This window comes from Salvelinus namaycush, unplaced genomic scaffold (genome assembly GCF_016432855.1).
Source record: "Salvelinus namaycush isolate Seneca unplaced genomic scaffold, SaNama_1.0 Scaffold3584, whole genome shotgun sequence".
Lineage (NCBI taxonomy): Eukaryota > Metazoa > Chordata > Actinopteri > Salmoniformes > Salmonidae > Salvelinus > Salvelinus namaycush.
The window spans coordinates 1-23439 of NW_024060546.1; the positions used below are offsets into that span (position 1 = coordinate 1).

The 23439-nt window shown below is 44.4% G+C and overlaps 1 protein-coding gene across 1 annotated transcript; it reads left to right on the plus strand.

Annotated features, from left to right (window-relative positions):
• Nucleotides 1–5864: 5864 nt before the first annotated feature.
• Nucleotides 5865–21138, plus strand: LOC120040510 (putative uncharacterized protein DDB_G0286901; the record flags this gene model as incomplete). The annotated part of the gene is made up of 6 exons (XM_038985627.1): nt 5865–5922; nt 6848–7049; nt 9438–9516; nt 10541–12203; nt 12431–12555; nt 20947–21138. Coding segments are annotated over exons 1-6 (2319 nt in total), but the record flags the coding sequence as incomplete, so codon positions are not given.
• Nucleotides 21139–23439: the final 2301 nt, after the last annotated feature.

A 23439-nucleotide genomic window follows, 5' to 3' on the forward strand; every position in this document is an offset into this window, starting at 1 on the left:
TACAGTAGGTATACAATATTGAATATATAATATACTACAGTAGGTACACAATGATAATAAACACTACAGTAATGATAATAATACTACAGTAGGTATACAATGATAATATATATCTACAGTAGGTACACAATGATAATATACTACAGTAGGTACACAATGATAATATAATATACTACAGTAGGTATACAATGATAATATAATATACTACAGTAGGTACACAATGATAATATAATATACTACAGTAGGTATACACAATGATAATATACTACAGTAGGTACACAATGATAATATACTACAGTAGGTACACAATGATAATATAATATACTACAGTAGGTACACAATGATAATATAGTGTACTACAGTAGGTACACAATGATAATATAATGTACTACAGTAGGTACACAATGATAATATAATATACTACAGTAGGTACACAATGATAATATACTACAGTAGATACACAATGATAATATAATATACTACAGTAGGTACACAATGATATGATAATCCATTACTACAGTAGGTACACAATGATAATATAATAGTACTACAGTAGGTACACAATGATAATATAGTGTACTACAGTAGTACACAATGATAATATAATGTACTACAGTAGGTACACAATGATAATATAATATACTACAGTAGGTACACAATGATAATATACTACAGTAGATACACAATGATAATATAATATACTACAGTAGGTATACAATGATAATATAATATACTACAGTAGGTACACAATGATAATATACTACAGTAGGTACACAATGATAATATAATATACTACAGTAGGTACACAATGATAATATAATGTACTACAGTAGGTACACAATGATAATATAATATACTACAGTAGGTACACAATGATAATATATATATCGTACAGTATGTACACAATGCTAATATAATATACTACAGTAGTACACAATGATAATATAGTACTACAGTAGGTACACAATGATAATATAATATACTACAGTAGGTACACAATGATAATATAATATACTACAGTAGGTACACAATGATAATATAATATAGTACAGTAGGTACACAATGATAATATAATATACTACAGTAGGTACACAAGATAATATCTACAGTAGGTACACAATGCTAATATACTACAGTAGGTACACAATGATAATATAATGTAGTACAGTAGGTACACAATGATAATATACTACAGTAGGTACACAATGATAATATAATATAGTACAGTAGGTACACAATGATAATATAATATTCTACAGTAGGTACACAATGATAATATAATATACTACAGTAGGTACACAATGATAATATAATATAGTACAGTAGGTACACAATGATAATATAGTGTACTACAGTAGTTACACAATGGTAATATAATGTACTACAGTAGGTACACAATGATAATATAATATAGTACAGTAGGTACACAATGATAATATAATATACTACAGTAGGTACACAATGATAATATAATGTAGTACAGTAGGTACACAATGATAATATACTACAGTAGGTACACAATGATAATATACTACAGTAGGTACACAATGATAATAAAATATACTACAGTAGATACACAATGATAATATAATATACTACAGTAGATACACAATGATAATATAATATAGTGCAGTAGGTACACAATGATAATATAATATAGTACAGTAGGTACACAATGATAATATAATATTCTACAGTAGGTACACAATGATAATATAATATAGTACAGTAGGTACACAATGATAATATAATATACTACAGTAGGTACACAATGATAATATACTATACTACAGTAGGTACACAATGATAATATAATATACTACAGTAGGTACACAATGATAATATAATATACTACAGTAGGTACACAATGATAATATAATATTCTACAGTAGGTACACAATGATAATATAATATACTACAGTAGGTACACAATGATAATATAATATAGTACAGTAGGTACACAATGATAATATACTGTACTACAGTAGATACACAATGGTAATATAATGTACTACAGTAGGTAGTATACTATAATTATATACCATTATACTATAATGTACTACAGTAGGTACACAATGATAATATAATGTAGTACAGTAGGTACACAATGATAATATACTACAGTAGGTACACAATGATAATATAATGTAGTACAGTAGGTACACAATGATAATATACTACAGTAGGTACACAATGATAATATAATATAGTACAGTAGGTACACAATGATAATATAGTGTACTACAGTAGGTACACAATGATAATATAATATACTACAGTAGGTACACAATGATAATATAATGTACTACAGTAGGTACACAATGATAATATAATATACTACAGTAGGTACACAATGATAATATAATATACTACAGTAGGTACACAATGATAATATAATATACTACAGTAGGTACACAATGATAATATAATATACTACAGTAGGTACACAATGATAATATAATGTAGTACAGTAGGTACACAATGATAATATAATATACTACAGTAGGTACACAATGATAATATAATATACTACAGTAGGTACACAATGATAATATAATATACTACAGTAGGTACACAATGATAATATACTATACTACAGTAGGTACACAATGATAATATAATATAGTACAGTAGGTACACAATGATAATATAATATACTACAGTAGGTACACAATGATAATATAATGTAGTACAGTAGGTACACAATGATAATATAATATACTACAGTAGGTACACAATGATAATATAATATAGTACAGTAGTTACACAATGATAATATAATATACTACAGTAGGTACACAATGATAATATAATATACTACAGTAGGTACACAATGATAATATAATATACTACAGTAGGTACACAATGATAATATACTACAGTAGGTACACAATGATAATATAATATAGTACAGTAGGTACACAATGATAATATAATATACTACAGTAGGTACACAATGATAATATAATGTACTACAGTAGATACACAATGATAATATAATATACTACAGTAGGTACACAATGATAATATAATATACTACAGTAGGTACACAATGATAATATAATATACTACAGTAGATACACAATGATAATATAATATACTACAGTAGGTACACAATGATAATATACTATACTACAGTAGGTACACAATGATAATATAATATACTACAGTAGATACACAATGATAATATAATATAGTACAGTAGGTACACAATGATAATATAATATACTACAGTAGGTACACAATGATAATATAATGTACTACAGTAGGTACACAATGATAATATAATATAGTACAGTAGGTACACAATGATAATATACTACAGTAGATACACAATGATAATATAATATACTACAGTAGGTACACAATGATAATATAATATAGTACAGTAGGTACACAATGATAATATACTACAGTAGATACACAATGATAATATAATATACTACAGTAGGTACACAATGATAATATAATGTACTACAGTAGGTACACAATGATAATATAATATACTACAGTAGATACACAATGATAATATAATATACTACAGTAGGTACACAATGATAATATACTACAGTAGGTACACAATGATAATATAATATACTACAGTAGGTACACAATGATAATATAATATACTACAGTAGGTACACAATGATAATATAATATACTACAGTAGGTACACAATGATAATATAATATACTACAGTAGGTACACAATGATAATATAATATACTACAGTAGGTACACAATGATAATATAATATTCTACAGTAGGTACACAATGATAATATAATATAGTACAGTAGGTACACAATGATAATATAATATACTACAGTAGGTACACAATGATAATATACTATACTACAGTAGGTACACAATGATAATATAATATACTACAGTAGGTACACAATGATAATATAATATACTACAGTAGGTACACAATGATAATATAATATTCTACAGTAGGTACACAATGATAATATAATATACTACAGTAGGTACACAATGATAATATAATATAGTACAGTAGGTACACAATGATAATATACTGTACTACAGTAGATACACAATGGTAATATAATGTACTACAGTAGGTAGTATACTATAATTATATACCATTATACTATAATGTACTACAGTAGGTACACAATGATAATATAATGTAGTACAGTAGGTACACAATGATAATATACTACAGTAGGTACACAATGATAATATAATGTAGTACAGTAGGTACACAATGATAATATACTACAGTAGGTACACAATGATAATATAATATAGTACAGTAGGTACACAATGATAATATAGTGTACTACAGTAGGTACACAATGATAATATAATATACTACAGTAGGTACACAATGATAATATAATGTACTACAGTAGGTACACAATGATAATATAATATACTACAGTAGGTACACAATGATAATATAATATACTACAGTAGGTACACAATGATAATATAATATACTACAGTAGGTACACAATGATAATATAATATACTACAGTAGGTACACAATGATAATATAATGTAGTACAGTAGGTACACAATGATAATATAATATACTACAGTAGGTACACAATGATAATATAATATACTACAGTAGGTACACAATGATAATATAATATACTACAGTAGGTACACAATGATAATATACTATACTACAGTAGGTACACAATGATAATATAATATAGTACAGTAGGTACACAATGATAATATAATATACTACAGTAGGTACACAATGATAATATAATGTAGTACAGTAGGTACACAATGATAATATAATATACTACAGTAGGTACACAATGATAATATAATATAGTACAGTAGTTACACAATGATAATATAATATACTACAGTAGGTACACAATGATAATATAATATACTACAGTAGGTACACAATGATAATATAATATACTACAGTAGGTACACAATGATAATATACTACAGTAGGTACACAATGATAATATAATATAGTACAGTAGGTACACAATGATAATATAATATACTACAGTAGGTACACAATGATAATATAATGTACTACAGTAGATACACAATGATAATATAATATACTACAGTAGGTACACAATGATAATATAATATACTACAGTAGGTACACAATGATAATATAATATACTACAGTAGATACACAATGATAATATAATATACTACAGTAGGTACACAATGATAATATACTATACTACAGTAGGTACACAATGATAATATAATATACTACAGTAGATACACAATGATAATATAATATAGTACAGTAGGTACACAATGATAATATAATATACTACAGTAGGTACACAATGATAATATAATGTACTACAGTAGGTACACAATGATAATATAATATAGTACAGTAGGTACACAATGATAATATACTACAGTAGATACACAATGATAATATAATATACTACAGTAGGTACACAATGATAATATAATATAGTACAGTAGGTACACAATGATAATATACTACAGTAGATACACAATGATAATATAATATACTACAGTAGGTACACAATGATAATATAATGTACTACAGTAGGTACACAATGATAATATAATATACTACAGTAGATACACAATGATAATATAATATACTACAGTAGGTACACAATGATAATATACTACAGTAGGTACACAATGATAATATAATATACTACAGTAGGTACACAATGATAATATAATATACTACAGTAGGTACACAATGATATTATAATATACTACAGTAGGTACACAATGATAATATAATATACTACAGTAGGTACACAATGATAATATAATATACTACAGTAGGTACACAATGATAATGTACTTATGTAGTCCTGCACAGTGTGACCATACAGTTGTTTCTCCAGAGATGGCCCATCTCGTCTCCAGTGGCGATGGGTTGGTGGTGACCGTGGACAGAGAGTCAGGTACGTTTTACAGTCGGATAATTACTGTGTTCCACTACCAGACAAAACCGGACTGGCCTGCTACAATAAACCTAGACTAGTTTTATATGTTATTAGTTTATCATTAATTATATCCCCTCCTTTCCTCTCCCCTCTTATCTCCTCTCCTCCTCTCTCCCTCTCTCTTCTCCTTATCTCTCTCTGTCTCTAACCCTCCTCTCCCCTCTTATCTCCTCCTCTCCTTCTCTCTCCCTCTCTCTTCTCCTTATCTCTCTCTGTCTCTTACCCTCCTCTCCTCCTCTCCTCTTCTTCTCTCTCCCTCTCTCTTCTCCTTATCTCTCTCTCTCTTACCCTCCTCTCCTCCTCTCCTCTTCTCCTCTCTCCCTCTCTCTTCTCCTTATCTCTCTCTGTCTCTAACCCTCCTCTCCTCCTCTTTTCCTCTCTCCCTCTCTCTTCTCCTTATCTCTCTCTGCCTCTAACCCTCCTATCCCCTCTTATCTCCTCCTCTCCTTCTCTCTCCCTCTCTCTTCTCCTTATCTCTCTGTCTCTAACTCTCCTCCTCTCCTCTTCTCCTCTCTCCCTCTCTCTTCTCCTTATCTCTCTCTCTCTTACCCTCCTCTCCCCTCTTATCTCCTCTTCTCTCTCCCTCTCTCTTCTCCTTATCTCTCTCTCTCTCTTACCCTCCTCTCCCCTCTTATCTCCTCTTTTCCTCTCTCCCTCTCTCTTCTCCTTATCTCTCTCTGTCTCTAACCCTCCTCTCCTCCTCTCCTCTTCTCATCTCTCCCTCTCTCTTCTCCTTATCTCTCTCTCTCTCTTACCCTCTTCTCCTCTCTCTAACCCTCCTCTCCTCTCTCTAACCCTCCTCTCCTCTTCTCCCCTCTCCTCCTTTCTCTCTTTCTCTAACCCTCCTCTCTTATCTCCTGTCCCCTCCTCTCCTCTATCCCAGGTGACGTCCTGTGGATGCAAAACTATGGGTCACCTGTGGTGGGTGTGTACCTGTACAGCCAGGACTCTCTGAGACACGCCCCTCACCTGTCGGTTGCCATGGAGACGCTGCGCTACCTCACCTTCTCGTCCCACGACACACACACCATGAAGTGGAGCTACCAGTTTGTCACGGAGCAGGCCAGCACGCACACACAGCTGGTGTAAGAGATACACACACACACACAGCTGGATGTAGGAGTAGTTTAGTCACCTCAGTTTGCTCAATTTCCACATTATTTATTACAAGATTTAGTTGAGCTTTAGGGTTTCGTGAATGATTTGTCCCAAATACAATGCTTTTAGTTTTTTGAATTATTTAGGACTAACTTATTCCACTCTGAAACTAACTACATCTCTTTGTTAAGTGTTGCGTTCATTTCAGTCGATGTAATAGCTGACGTGTATAATGTTGAGTCATCCGCATACATAGACACTCTGGCTTTACTCAAAGCTAGTGGCATGTCGTTAGTAAAGATTGAAAAAAGTAAGGGGCCTAAACAGCTGCCCTGGGGAATGCCTGATTCTACCTGCAAGGGGCCTAAACAGCTGCCCTGGGGAATGCCTGATTCTACCTGCAAGGGGCCTAAACAGCTGCCCTGGGGAATGCCTGATTCTACCTGCAAGGGGCCTAAACAGCTGCCCTGGGGAATGCCTGATTCTACCTGTAAGGGGCCTAAACAGCTGCCCTGGGGAATGCCTGATTCTACCTGCAAGCGGCCTAAACAGCTGCCCTGGGGAATGCCTGATTCTACCTGCAAGGGGCCTAAACAGCTGCCCTGGGAACTCCTGATTCTATCTGCAAGGGGCCTAAACAGCTGCCCTGGGAACTCCTGATTCTACCTGCAAGGGGCCTAAACAGCTGCCCTGGGGAACTCCTGATTCTACCTGCAAGGGGCCTAAACAGCTGCCCTGGGGAACTCCTGATTCTACCTGCAAGGGGCCTAAACAGCTGCCCTGGGGAACTCCTGATTCTACCTGGATTATGTTGTGGAGGCTTCCATTAAAGAACACCCTTTCTGTTAGCCTTTTTCCCCCAGAATGCCATTGTAGGTGCTCCAAAGCTTTTTTACTTTCATTCTTTATATAATTTATCTCTGTTTCATAGTGTAGTTTCATAGTGATTCATCTTTGTTTCATAGTGTAGACTAATTTGCCATTCCTTTTTGCCTCATCCCTCTACAACCATACACTTTTTTTTCAATTCTTCATCAATCCATGGGGATTTTAACAGTTTTTAACAGTAATTTTTATGAATAAATTAATATTTAATTTACCATTTTTTTTATTTTTATTTTTTTTATCTTTATGTCATTTGTCCTGTGTGTGTTTTAGGCCCACTCTGTATGTAGGGGAACTGTTTCAAACCCTTTTTCACCGTCCTTCTTTATGTCATTTGTCCTGTGTGTGTTTTAGGCCCACTCTGTATGTAGGGGAACTGTGTTTCAAACCCTTTTTCACTGTCCTTCTTTATGTCATTTGTCCTGTGTGTGTTTTAGGCCCACTCTGTATGTAGGGGAACTGTTTCAAACCCTTTTTCACTGTCCTTCTTTATGTCATTTGTCCTGTGTGTGTTTTAGGCCCACTCTGTATGTAGGGGAACTGTTTCAAACCCTTTTTCACTGTCCTTCTTTATGTCATTTGTCCTGTGTGTGTTTTAGGCCCACTCTGTATGTAGGGGAACTGTTTCAAACCCTTTTTCACTGTCCTTCTTTATGTCATTTGTCCTGTGTGTGTTTTAGGCCCACTCTGTATGTAGGGGAACTGTTTCAAACCCTTTTTCACTGTCCTTCTTTATGTCATTTGTCCTGTGTGTGTTTTAGGCCCACTCTGTATGTAGGGGAACTGTTTCAAACCCTTTTTCACTGTCCTTCTTTATGTCATTTGTCCTGTGTGTGTTTTAGGCCCACTCTGTATGTAGGGGAACTGTTTCAAACCCTTTTTCACTGTCCTTCTTTATGTCATTTGTCCTGTGTGTGTTTTAGGCCCACTCTGTATGTAGGGGAACTGTTTCAAACCCTTTTGCACCGTCCTTCTTTATGTCATTTGTCCTGTGTGTGTTTTAGGCCCACTCTGTATGTAGGGGAACTGTTTCAAACCCTTTTTCACTGTCCTTCTTTATGTCATTTGTCTTGTGTGTGTTTTAGGCCCACTCTGTATGTAGGGGAACTGTTTCAAACCCTTTTTCACTGTCCTTCTTTATGTCATTTGTCTTGTGTGTGTTTTAGGCCCACTCTGTATGTAGGGGAACTGTTTCAAACCCTTTTTCACTGTCCTTCTTTATGTCATTTGTCCTGTGTGTGTTTTAGGCCCACTCTGTATGTAGGGGAACTGTTTCAAACCCTTTTGCACCGTCCTTCTTTATGTCATTTGTCCTGTGTGTGTTTTAGGCCCACTCTGTATGTAGGGGAACTGTTTCAAACCCTTTTGCACCGTCCTTCTTTATGTCATTTGTCCTGTGTGTGTTTTAGGCCCACTCTGTATGTAGGGGAACTGTTTCAAACCCTTTTTCACTGTCCTTCTTTATGTCATTTGTCTTGTGTGTGTTTTAGGCCCACTCTGTATGTAGGGAAACTGGACTCTCATCTTTACGCCTCCACCTCCCTGGTTCACGACGGAGTCTCTCTAGTGGTCAGTACAGCTGTCAATCAACAGAAAAAAAAAGAATTTTTTTTTCACTGAGTGGACAAAACATTAAGAACACCTGCTCTTTTTTTTAAATGACAGACTAACCAGGTGAAAGATATGATTCCCTTATCGATGTCACTTGTTAAATCCACTTCGATCAGTGTAGATGAAAGGGGGGAGGAGGCAGGATTGTGTATGTGTGCCATTCAGAGGGTGCGAAGACAAAAGATTTAAGTCCCTTTTGAACAGGGTGTATGGGTAAATAGGTGCCATGCGCAGCAGTTTATAGTGTTCACTGCAGCACTGCTGGGGTTTTTCACGCTCAACAGTTTCCTGTTTGTATCAAGAACGGTCCACCAGCCAAAAGGACATGCAGCCAACTTGACACAACTGTGGGAAGCATTGGAGTCAACATGGGACCAACGTCCCTGTGGAGCGCTTTCTTGTAGCGGCCATGATGCCCTTACGAATTAGAGGTTGTTAGGAAAGGTGTTCCTAATGTTTTGGTACACTCAGTGTCTACACACAGCAGCCAATCAGCATGTCAACACAACACACAGCAGCCAATCAGCACATCTACACAACACACAGCAGCCAATCAGCACGTCTACACAACACACAGCAGCCAATCAGCATGTCTACACACAACACACAGCAGCCAATCAGCACGTCTACACAACACACAGCAGCCAATCAGCACGTCTACACAACACACAGCAGCCAATCAGCACGTCTACACAACACACAGCGGCCAATCAGCATGTCTACACAACACACAGCAGCCAATCAGCATGTCTACACACAACACACAGCGGCCAATCAGCATGTCTACACAACACACAGCGGCCAATCAGCATGTCTACACAACACACAGCAGCCAATCAGCATGTCTACATGTCTACACAGCCAATCATGAGTGTTTTAGTCTCAGTACTGTGATGTCATTACATACACCTTGTTAGAACTTTTCTCTCTGATTTTGATTGGCTGATTCTTTGATGTATTGATTGATGTGTTGCCACGGCAGCCGCGGGGCCTGACGCTGGCGCGTATCGAGGGACCAGAGACCGAGGAGGTGACGGTTAGAGAGGAGGGAGAGTGTGAGATCATTCCGTCTACCGACGTACGGTACCCGCCAGGCTCCACCAACACACTGAACAACCAGTGGCTCCTCATAGGTAACTACCCGCCAGGCTCCACCAACACACTGAACAACCAGTGGCTCCTCATAGGTAACTACCCGCCAGGCTCCACCAACACACTGAACAACCAGTGGCTCCTCATAGGTAACTACCCGCCAGGCTCCACCAACACACTGAACAACCAGTGGCTCCTCATAAGTAACTACCTACCAGGCTCCACCAACACACTGAACAACCAGTGGCTCCTCATAGGTAACTACCCGCCAGGCTCCACCAACACACTGAACAACCAGTGGCTCCTCATAGGTAACTACCCGCCAGGCTCCACCAACACACTGAACAACCAGTGGCTCCTCATAGGTAACTACCCGCCAGGCTCCACCAACACACTGAACAACCAGTGGCTCCTCATAGGTAACTACCCGCCAGGCTCCACCAACACACTGAACAACCAGTGGCTCCTCATAGGTAACTACCCACCAGGCTCCACCAACACACTGAACAACCAGTGGCTCCTCATAGGTAACTACCCACCAGGCTCCACCAACACACTGAACAACCAGTGGCTCCTCATAGGTAACTACCCACCAGGCTCCACCAACACACTGAACAACCAGTGGCTCCTCATAGGTAACTACCCACCAGGCTCCACCAACACACTGAACAACCAGTGGCTCCTCATAGGTAACTACCCGCCAGGCTCCACCAACACACTGAACAACCAGTGGCTCCTCATAGGTAACTACCCGCCAGGCTCCACCAACACACTGAACAACCAGTGGCTCCTCATAGGTAACTACCCACCAGGCTCCACCAACACACTGAACAACCAGTGGCTCCTCATAGGTAACTACCCGCCAGGCTCCACCAACACACTGAACAACCAGTGGCTCCTCATAGGTAACTACCCGCCAGGCTCCACCAACACACTGAACAACCAGTGGCTCCTCATAGGTAACTACCCGCCAGGCTCCACCAACACACTGAACAACCAGTGGCTCCTCATAGGTAACTACCCGCCAGGCTCCACCAACACACTGAACAACCAGTGGCTCCTCATAGGTAACTACCCGCCAGGCTCCACCAACACACTGAACAACCAGTGGCTCCTCATAGGTAACTACCCACCAGGCTCCACCAACACACTGAACAACCAGTGGCTCCTCATAGGTAACTACCCACCAGGCTCCACCAACACACTGAACAACCAGTGGCTCCTCATAGGTAACTACCCACCAGGCTCCACCAACACACTGAACAACCAGTGGCTCCTCATAGGTAACTACCCGCCAGGCTCCACCAACACACTGAACAACCAGTGGCTCCTCATAGGTAACTACCCGCCAGGCTCCACCAACACACTGAACAACCAGTGGCTCCTCATAGGTAACTACCCACCAGGCTCCACCAACACACTGAACAACCAGTGGCTCCTCATAGGTAACTACCCGCCAGGCTCCACCAACACACTGAACAACCAGTGGCTCCTCATAGGTAACTACCCGCCAGGCTCCACCAACACACTGAACAACCAGTGGCTCCTCATAGGTAACTACTCACCAGGCTCCACCAACACACTAACCACACAGAGACACCAGACACACTAACCACACAGAGACACCGGACACACTAACCACACAGAGACACCAGACACACAATTCAAAAGTCCTCATATTGATGTCATCGTTAATGTCTCCCTGTCTCTGTCTCTGTCTCTCTCCCTGTCTCTCTCGCTCTCTGTCTCTCTCTGTCTCTCGCTCTCTCTTTCTTATCAGGACACCATGAGTTACCCCCGGTAGCCCACACCACCATGTTGAGAGACTTCCCGGTAAACCTGCAGCGTTCCGGTGATAACGTTATCCCGACCCGGTCTCAGAACAACCGCTATACAGACAATCCTGTAAGTTACAACACCTGACCCCTGACCTGTAACCTGAACCCCCACTCACATACAGACCATCCTGTGAGTTACAACCCCCTTACCCCTGACCTCTGACCTCTAACCTGAACCCCCACTCACATACTGACCATCCTGTGAGTTACAACCCCCTTACCCCTTACCCCTGACCTCTGACCTCTAACCTGAACCCCCACTCACATACTGACCATCCTGTGAGTTATAACCCCCTGACCTCTAACCTGAACCCCCACTCACATACTGACCATCCTGTGAGTTACAACCCCCTTACCCCTGACCTCTAATCGCTGACCTCTAACCTGAACCCCCACTCACATACTGACCATCCTGTGAGTTACAACCCCCTGACCTCTAACCTGAACCCCCACTCACATACTGACCATCCAGTGAGTTACAACCCCCTGACCTCTAACCTGAACCCCCACTCACATACTGACCATCCTGTGAGTTACAACCCTCTGACCTCTAACCTGAACCCCCACTCACATACTGACCATCCTGTGAGTTACAACCCCCTGACCTCTAACCTGAACCCCCACTCACATACTGGCCATCCTGTGAGTTACAACCCCCTGACCTCTAACCTGAACCCCCACTCACATACTGACCATCCTGTGAGTTACAACCCCCTGACCTCTAACCTCTGACCTCTAACCTGAACCCCCACTCACATACTGACCATCCTGTGAGTTACAACCCCCTGACCTCTAACCTGAACCCCCACTCACATACAGACCATCCTGTGAGTTACGACCCCTGACCTCTAACCTGAACCCCCACTCACATACAGACCATCCTGTGAGTTACAACCCCCTGACCTCTAACCTGAACCCCCACTCACATACTGACCATCCTGTGAGTTACAACCCCCTGACCTCTAACCTGAACCCCCACTCACATACAGACCATCCTGTGAGTTACAACCCCCTGACCTCTAACCTGAACCCCCACTCACATACTGACCATCCTGTGAGTTACAACCCCCTGACCCCTGACCTCTAACCTGAACCCCCACTCACATACTGACCATCCTGTGAGTTACAACCCCCTGACCTCTAACCTGAACCCCCACTCACATACTGACCATCCTGTGAGTTACAACCCCCTGACCTCTAACCTGAACCCCCACTCACATACTGACCATCCTGTGAGTTACAACCCCCTGACCCCTGACCTCTAATCGCTGACCTCTAACCTGAACCCCCACTCACATACAGACCATCCTGTGAGTTACAACCCCCTGACCTCTAACCTGAACCCCCACTCACATACTGACCATCCTGTGAGTTACAACCCCCTGACCCCTGACCTCTAATCGCTGACCTCTAACCTGAACCCCCACTCACATACTGACCATCCTGTGAGTTACAACCCCCTGACCCCTGACCTCTAACCTGAACCCCCACTCACATACTGACCATCCTGTGAGTTACAACCCCTGACCTCTAACCTGAACCCCCACTCACATACTGACCATCCTGTGAGTTACAACCCCCTGACCCCTGACCTCTAACCTGAACCCCCACTCACATACTGACCATCCTGTGAGCTACAACCCCCTGACCCCTGACCTGAACCCCCACTCACATACTGACCATCCTGTGAGTTACAACCCCCTGACCTCTAACCTGAACCCCCACTCACATACTGACCATCCTGTGAGTTACAACCCCCTGACCTCTAACCTGAACCCCCACTCACATACTGACCATCCTGTGAGTTACAACCCCCTGACCTCTAACCTGAACCCCCACTCACATACTGACCATCCTGTGAGTTACAACCCCCTGACCTCTAACCTGAACCCCCACTCACATACTGGCCATCCTGTGAGTTACAACCCCCTGACCTCTAACCTGAACCCCCACTCACATACTGGCCATCCTGTGAGTTACAACCCCCTGACCTCTAACCTGAACCCCCACTCACATACTGATCATCCTGTGAGTTACAACCCCCTGACCTCTAACCTGAACCCCCACTCACATACTGACCATCCTGTGAGTTACAACCCCCTGACCTCTAACCTGAACCCCCACTCACATACTGACCATCCTGTGAGTTACAACCCCCTGACCTCTAACCTGAACCCCCACTCACATACTGACCATCCTGTGAGTTACGACCCCTGACCTCTAACCTGAACCCCCACTCACATACTGGCCATCCTGTGAGTTACAACCCCCTGACCTCTAACCTGAACCCCCACTCACATACAGACCATCCTGTGAGTTACAACCCCCTGACCTCTAACCTGAACCCCCACTCACATACTGACCATCCTGTGAGTTACAACCCCCTGACCTCTAACCTGAACCCCCACTCACATACAGACCATCCTGTGAGTTACAACCCCCTGACCTCTAACCTGAACCCCCACTCACATACAGACCATCCTGTGAGTTACAACCCCCTGACCTCTAACCTGAACCCCCACTCACATACTGACCATCCTGTGAGTTACAACCCCCTGACCTCTAACCTGAACCCCCACTCACATACAGACCATCCTGTGAGTTACAACCCCCTGACCTCTAACCTGAACCCCCACTCACATACAGACCATCCTGTGAGTTACAACCCTCTGACCTCTAACCTGAACCCCCACTCACATACTGACCATCCTGTGAGTTACAACACCTGACCTCTAACCTGAACCCCCACTCACATACAGACCATCCTGTGAGTTACAACCCCCTTACCCCTGACCTCTAATCGCTGACCTCTAACCTGAACCCCCACTCACATACTGACCATCCTGTGAGTTACAACCCCCTGACCTCTAACCTGAACCCCCACTCACATACTGACCATCCTGTGAGTTACAACCCCCTGACCTCTAACCTGAACCCCCACTCACATACTGATCATCCTGTGAGCTACAACCCCCTGACCTCTAACCTGAACCCCCACTCACATACTGACCATCCTGTGAGTTACAACCCCCTGACCTCTAACCTGAACCCCCACTCACATACAGACCATCCTGTGAGTTACAACCCCCTGACCCCTGACCTCTAACCTGAACCCCCACTCACATACTGACCATCCTGTGAGTTACAACCCCCTGACCCCTGACCTCTAACCTGAACCCCCACTCACATACAGACCATCCTGTGAGTTACAACCCCCTGACCTCTAACCTGAACCCCCACTCACATACTGACCATCCTGTGAGTTACAACCCCCTGACCTCTAACCTGAACCCCCACTCACATACTGACCATCCTGTGAGCTACAACCCCCTGACCTCTAACCTGAACCCCCACTCACATACAGACCATCCTGTGAGCTACAACCCCCTTACCCCTGACCTCTAACCTGAACCCCCACTCACATACTGACCATCCTGTGAGTTACAACCCCCTGACCTCTAACCTGAACCCCCACTCACATACTGACCATCCTGTGAGTTACAACCCCCTGACCCCTGACCTCTAACCTGAACCCCCACTCACATACTGACCATCCTGTGAGTTACAACCCCCTGACCTCTAACCTGAACCCCCACTCACATACTGACCATCCTGTGAGTTACAACCCCCTTACCCCTTACCCCTGACCTCTGACCTCTAACCTGAACCCCCACTCACATACTGACCATCCTGTGAGTTACAACCCCCTGACCTCTAACCTGAACCCCCACTCACATACTGATCATCCTGTGAGTTACAACCCCCTGACCTCTGACATCTAACCTGAACCCCCACTCACATACTGACCATCCTGTGAGTTACAACCCCCTGACCTCTAACCTGAACCCCCACTCACATACTGGCCATCCTGTGAGTTACAACCCCCTGACCCCTGACCTCTAATCGCTGACCTCTAACCTGAACCCCCACTCACATACTGACCATCCTGTGAGTTACAACCCCCTTACCCCTGACCTCTAATCGCTGACCTCTAACCTGAACCCCCACTCACATACTGACCATCCTGTGAGTTACAACCCCCTGACCTCTAACCTGAACCCCCACTCACATACTGACCATCCTGTGAGTTACAACCCCCTGACCTCTAACCTGAACCCCCACTCACATACAGACCATCCTGTGAGTTACAACCCCCTGACCTCTAACCTGAACCCCCACTCACATACTGACCATCCTGTGAGTTACAACCCCCTGACCCCTGACCTCTAATCGCTGACCTCTAACCTGAACCCCCACTCACATACTGACCATCCTGTGAGTTACAACCCCCTGACCTCTAACCTGAACCCCCACTCACATACAGACCATCCTGTGAGTTACAACCCCCTGACCTCTAACCTGAACCCCCACTCACATACTGACCATCCTGTGAGTTACAACCCCCTGACCCCTGACCTCTAATCGCTGACCTCTAACCTGAATCCCCACTCACATACTGACCATCCTGTGAGTTACAACCCCCTGACCTCTAACCTGAACCCCCACGCACATACTGATCATCCTGAAAGTTACAACCCCCTGACCTCTAACCTGAACCCCCAATCACATAATGACCATCCTGTGAGTTACAACCCCCTTACCCCTGACCTCTAATCGTTGACCTCTAACCTGAACCCCCACTCACATACTGACCGTCCTGTAAGTTACAACCCCCTGACCTCTAACCTGAACCCCCACTCACATACAGACCATCCTGTGAGTTACAACCCCCTGACCTCTAACCTGAACCCCCACTCACATACTGACCATCCTGTGAGTTACAACCCCCTGACCTCTAACCTGAACCCCCACTCACATACTGACCATCCTGTGAGTTACGACCCCTGACCTCTAACCTGAACCCCCACTCACATACTGACCATCCTGTGAGTTACAACCCCCTGACCTCTAACCTGAACCCCCACTCACATACTGACCATCCTGTGAGTTACGACCCCTGACCTCTAACCTGAACCCCCACTCACATACTGACCATCCTGTGAGTTACAACCCCCTTACCCCTGACCTCTGACCTCTAACCTGAACCCCCACTCACATACTGACCATCCTGTGAGTTACAACCCCCTGACCTCTAACCTGAACCCCCACTCACATACTGACCATCCTGTGAGTTACGACCCCCTGACCTCTAACCTGAACCCCCACTCACATACAGACCATCCTGTGAGTTACAACCCCCTGACCTCTAACCTGAACCCCCACTCACATACTGACCATCCTGTGAGTTACAACCCCCTGACCCCTGACCTCTAACCTGAACCCCCACTCACATACTGACCATCCTGTGAGTTACAACCCCCTGACCTCTAACCTGAACCCCCACTCACATACAGACCATCCTGTGAGTTACAACCCCCTGACCTCTAACCTGAACCCCCACTCACATACTGACCATCCTGTGAGTTACAACCCCCTGACCTCTAACCTGAACCCCCACTCACATACTGACCATCCTGTGAGTTACAACCCCCTGACCTCTAACCTGAACCCCCACTCACATACTGACCATCCTGTGAGTTACAACCCCCTGACCTCTAACCTGAACCCCCACTCACATACAGACTATCCTGTGAGTTACAACCCCCTGACCTCTAATCGCTGACTTCTAACCTGAACCCCCACTCACATACTGACCATCCTGTGAGTAACAACCCCCTGACCCCTGACCTCTAATCGCTGACCTCTAACCTGAACCCCCACTCACATACTGACCATCCTGTGAGTTACAACCCCCTTACCCCTGACCTCTAATCGCTGACCTCTAACCTGAACCCCCACTCACATACTGACCATCCTGTGAGTTACAACCCCCTGACCTCTGACCTCTAACCTGAACCCCCACTCACATACTGACCATCCTGTGAGCTACAACCCCCTGACCTCTAACCTGAACCCCCACTCACATACAGACCATCCTGTGAGCTACAACCCCCTGACCTCTAACCTGAACCCCCCTCACATACTGACCATCCTGTGAGTTACAACCCCCTGACCTCTAACCTGAACCCCCACTCACATACAGACCATCCTGTGAGTTACATCCCCCTGACCTCTAACCTGAACCCCCACTCACATACTGACCATCCTGTGAGTTACAACCCCCTTACCCCTGACCTCTGATCGCTGACCTCTAACCTGAACCCCCACTCACATACTGACCATCCAGTGAGTTACAACCCCCTTACCCCTTACCTCTAATCGCTGACCTCTAACCTGAACCCCCACTCACATACAGACCATCCTGTGAGTTACAACCCCCTGACCTCTAACCTGAACCCCCACTCACATACAGACCATCCTGTGAGTTACAACCCCCTTACCCCTGACCTCTAATCGCTGACCTCTAACCTGAACCCCCACTCACATACTGACCATCCTGTGAGTTACAACCCCCTGACCTCTAACCTGAACCCCCACTCACATACAGACCATCCTGTGAGTTACAACCCCCTGACCTCTAACCTGAACCCCCACTCACATACAGACCATCCTGTGAGCTACAACCCCCTGACCTCTAACCTGAACCCCCACTCACATACAGACCATCCTGTGAGTTACAACCCCCTGACCTCTAACCTGAACCCCCACTCACATACAGACCATCCTGTGAGTTACAACCCCCTGACCTCTAACCTGAACCCCCACTCACATACTGACCATCCTGTGAGCTACAACCCCCTGACCTCTAACCTGAACCCCCACTCACATACAGACCATCCTGTGAGCTACAACCCCCTGACCTCTAACCTGAACCCCCACTCACATACAGACCATCCTGTGAGTTACAACCCCCTGACCTCTAACCTGAACCCCCACTCACATACTGACCATCCTGTGAGTTACAACCCCCTGACCTCTAACCTGAACCCCCACTCACATACTGACCATCCTGTGAGTTACAACCCCCTGACCTCTAACCTGAACCCCCACTCACATACAGACCATCCTGTGAGTTACAACCCCCTGACCTCTAACCTGAACCCCCACTCACATACTGACCATCCTGTGAGTTACAACCCCCTGACCTCTAACCTGAACCCCCACTCACATACTGACCATCCTTTGAGTTACAACCCCCTGACCTCTGACCTCTAACCTGAACCCCCACTCACATACTGACCATCCTGTGAGTTACAACCCCCTGACCTCTAACCTGAACCCCCACTCACATACTGACCATCCTGTGAGCTACAACCCCCTGACCTCTAACCTGAACCCCCACTCACATACTGACCATCCTGTGAGTTACAACCCCCTGACCTCTAACCTGAACCCCCACTCACATACTGACCATCCTGTGAGTTACAACCCCCTGACCTCTAACCTGAACCCCCACTCACATACTGACCATCCTGTGAGTTACAACCCCCTGACCTCTAACCTGAACCCCCACTCACATACTGACCATCCTGTGAGCTACAACCCCCTGACCTCTAACCTGAACCCCCACTCACATACTGACCATCCTGTGAGTTACAACCCCCTGACCTCTAACCTGAACCCCCACTCACATACTGACCATCCTGTGAGTTACAACCCCCTGACCTCTAACCTGAACCCCCACTCACATACTGACCATCCTGTGAGTTACAACCCCCTTACCCCTGACCTCTAATCGCTGACCTCTAACCTGAACCCCCACTCACATACTGACCATCCTGTGAGTTACAACCCCCTTACCCCTTACCCCTGACCTCTGACCTCTAACCTGAACCCCCACTCACATACTGACCATCCTGTGAGTTACGACCCCCTGACCTCTAACCTGAACCCCCACTCACATACAGACCATCCTGTGAGTTACAACCCCCTGACCTCTAACCTGAACCCCCACTCACATACAGACCATCCTGTGAGTTACAACCCCCTGACCTCTAACCTGAACCCCCACTCACATACTGACCATCCTGTGAGTTACAACCCCCTGACCTCTAACCTGAACCCCCACTCACATACTGACCATCCTGTGAGTTACAACCCCCTGACCTCTAACCTGAACCCCCACTCACATACTGACCATCCTGTGAGTTACAACCCCCTTACCCCTGACCCCTGACCTCTGACCTCTAACCTGAACCCCCACTCACATACTGACCATCCTGTGAGTTACAACCCCCTGACCTCTAACCTGAACCCCCACTCACATACAGACCATCCTGTGAGTTACAACCCGCTGACCTCTAACCTGAACCCCCACTCACATACAGACCATCCTGTGAGTTACAACCCCCTGACCTCTAACCTGAACCCCCACTCACATACTGACCATCCTGTGAGTTACGACCCCTGACCTCTAACCTGAACCCCCACTCACATACAGACCATCCTGTGAGTTACAACCCGCTGACCTCTAACCTGAACCCCCACTCACATACTGACCATCCTGTGAGTTACGACCCCTGACCTCTAACCTGAACCCCCCTCTCCTCCTCTTTAGTTCCAGTCAGTAGGTCATGGTGGTGGAGGGGGTCGTGGTTCGGGTCCTGGCGGAAGCAGAAGGACCCAAGCAGGATCAAGATCAGGGTTGTCCTCTGTCCTGCCCGACTATATATACCAGGACCCTGTTACCGTGATGATACTGTCTCTACTGCTGGGAGGATGGCTTGCCTTCGCTCTGACTTATCCACAGGTTAGTGCAACAGGACAGGTTGGTTTGCCTTCGCTCTGACTTATCCACAGGTTAGTGCAACAGGACAGGATGGCTTGCCTTCGCTCTGACTTATCCACAGGTTAGTGTGACAGGACAGGATGGCTTGCCTTCGCTCTGACTTATCCACAGGTTAGTGTGACAGGACAGGATGGCTTGCCTTCGCTCTGACTTATCCACAGGTTAGTGCAACAGGACAGGATGGCTTGCCTTCGCTCTGACTTATCCACAGGTTAGTGCGACAGGACAGGATGGCTTGCCTTCGCTCTGACTTATCCACAGGTTAGTGCAACAGGACAGGATGGCTTGCCTTCGCTCTGACTTATCCACAGGTTAGTGCAACAGGACAGGATGGCTTGCCTTCGCTCTGACTTATCCACAGGTTAGTGTGACAGGACAGGATGGCTTGCCTTCGCTCTGACTTATCCACAGGTTAGTGCAACAGGACAGGATGGCTTGCCTTCGCTCTGACTTATCCACAGGTTAGTGCAACAGGACAGGATGGCTTGCCTTCGCTCTGACTTATCCACAGGTTAGTGTTACAGGACAGGGTGGCTTGCCTTCGCTCTGACTTATCCACAGGTTAGTGTGACAGGACAGGATGGCTTGCCTTCGCTCTGACTTATCCACAGGTTAGTGTGACAGGACAGGTTGGCTTGCCTTCGCTCTGACTTATCCACAGGTTAGTGCAACAGGACAGGATGGCTTGCCTTCGCTCTGACTTATCCACAGGTTAGTGCAACAGGACAGGTTGGCTTGCCTTCGCTCTGACTTATCCACAGGTTAGTGTGACAGGACAGGATGGCTTGCCTTCGCTCTGACTTATCCACAGGTTAGTGTGACAGGACAGGATGGCTTGCCTTCGCTCTGACTTATCCACAGGTTAGTGTGACAGGACAGGTTGGCTTGCCTTCGCTCTGACTTATCCACAGGTTAGTGTGACAGGACAGGATGGCTTGCCTTCGCTCTGACTTATCCACAGGTTAGTGCAACAGGACAGGATGGCTTGCCTTCGCTCTGACTTATCCACAGGTTAGTGCAACAGGACAGGATGGCTTGCCTTCGCTCTGACTTATCCACAGGTTAGTGCGACAGGACAGGATGGCTTGCCTTCGCTCTGACTTATCCACAGGTTAGTGCAACAGGACAGGATGGCTTGCCTTCGCTCTGACTTATCCACAGGTTAGTGCAACAGGACAGGATGGCTTGCCTTCGCTCTGACTTATCCACAGGTTAGTGTGACAGGACAGGATGGCTTGCCTTCGCTCTGACTTATCCACAGGTTAGTGCAACAGGACAGGATGGCTTGCCTTCGCTCTGACTTATCCACAGGTTAGTGCAACAGGACAGGATGGCTTGCCTTCGCTCTGACTTATCCACAGGTTAGTGTGACAGGACAGGATGGCTTGCCTTCGCTCTGACTTATCCACAGGTTAGTGTGACAGGACAGGTTGGCTTGCCTTCGCTCTGAGCACCCCCCGGTGCTCAGAATGACAGAATTCACATCTAGATGGTGGTAATTCATCTAGATGGTGGTGATTCATCTAGATGGTGGTAATTCATTTAGATGGTGGTAATTCATTTAGATGGTGGTAATTCATCTAGATGGTGGTAATTCATCTAGATGGTGGTAATTCATTTAGATGGTGGTAATTCATTTAGATGGTGGTAATTCATTTAGATGGTGGTGATTCATTTAGATGGTGGTAATTCATCTAGATGGTGGTGATTCATTTAGATGGTGGTAATTCATCTAGATGGTGGTAATTCATCTAGATGGTGGTAATTCATCTAGATGGTGGTAATTCATCTAGATGGTGGTAATTCATCTAGATGGGTGGTAATTCATCTAAGATTGGTCGGTAATTCATCTAAGATGGTGGTTAATTCATCTAGCATGGTGGTAATTCATCTAGATGGTGCGTAATTCATCTAGATGGTGGTGATTTCATCTAGATGGTGGTAATTCATCTAGATGGTGGGTTAATTCATCTAGATGGTGGTGATTCCTCTAGATGGTGGATTCATTTAGATGGGTCATCCATTTAGTATGGTGGTAATTCATCTAGATGGTGGTAATTCATCTAGATGGGTGGGTAACTTCATCTAGATGGTGGTTAATTCATACTAGATGGTGGTTAATTTTCATCTAGATGGTAATTCATCTAGATGGTGGTGATTCATTTAGATGGTGGTAATTCATCTAGATGGTAATTCATCTAGATGGTGGTGATTCATCTAGATGGTGGTAATTCATCTAGATGGATGGTGATTCATCTAGAT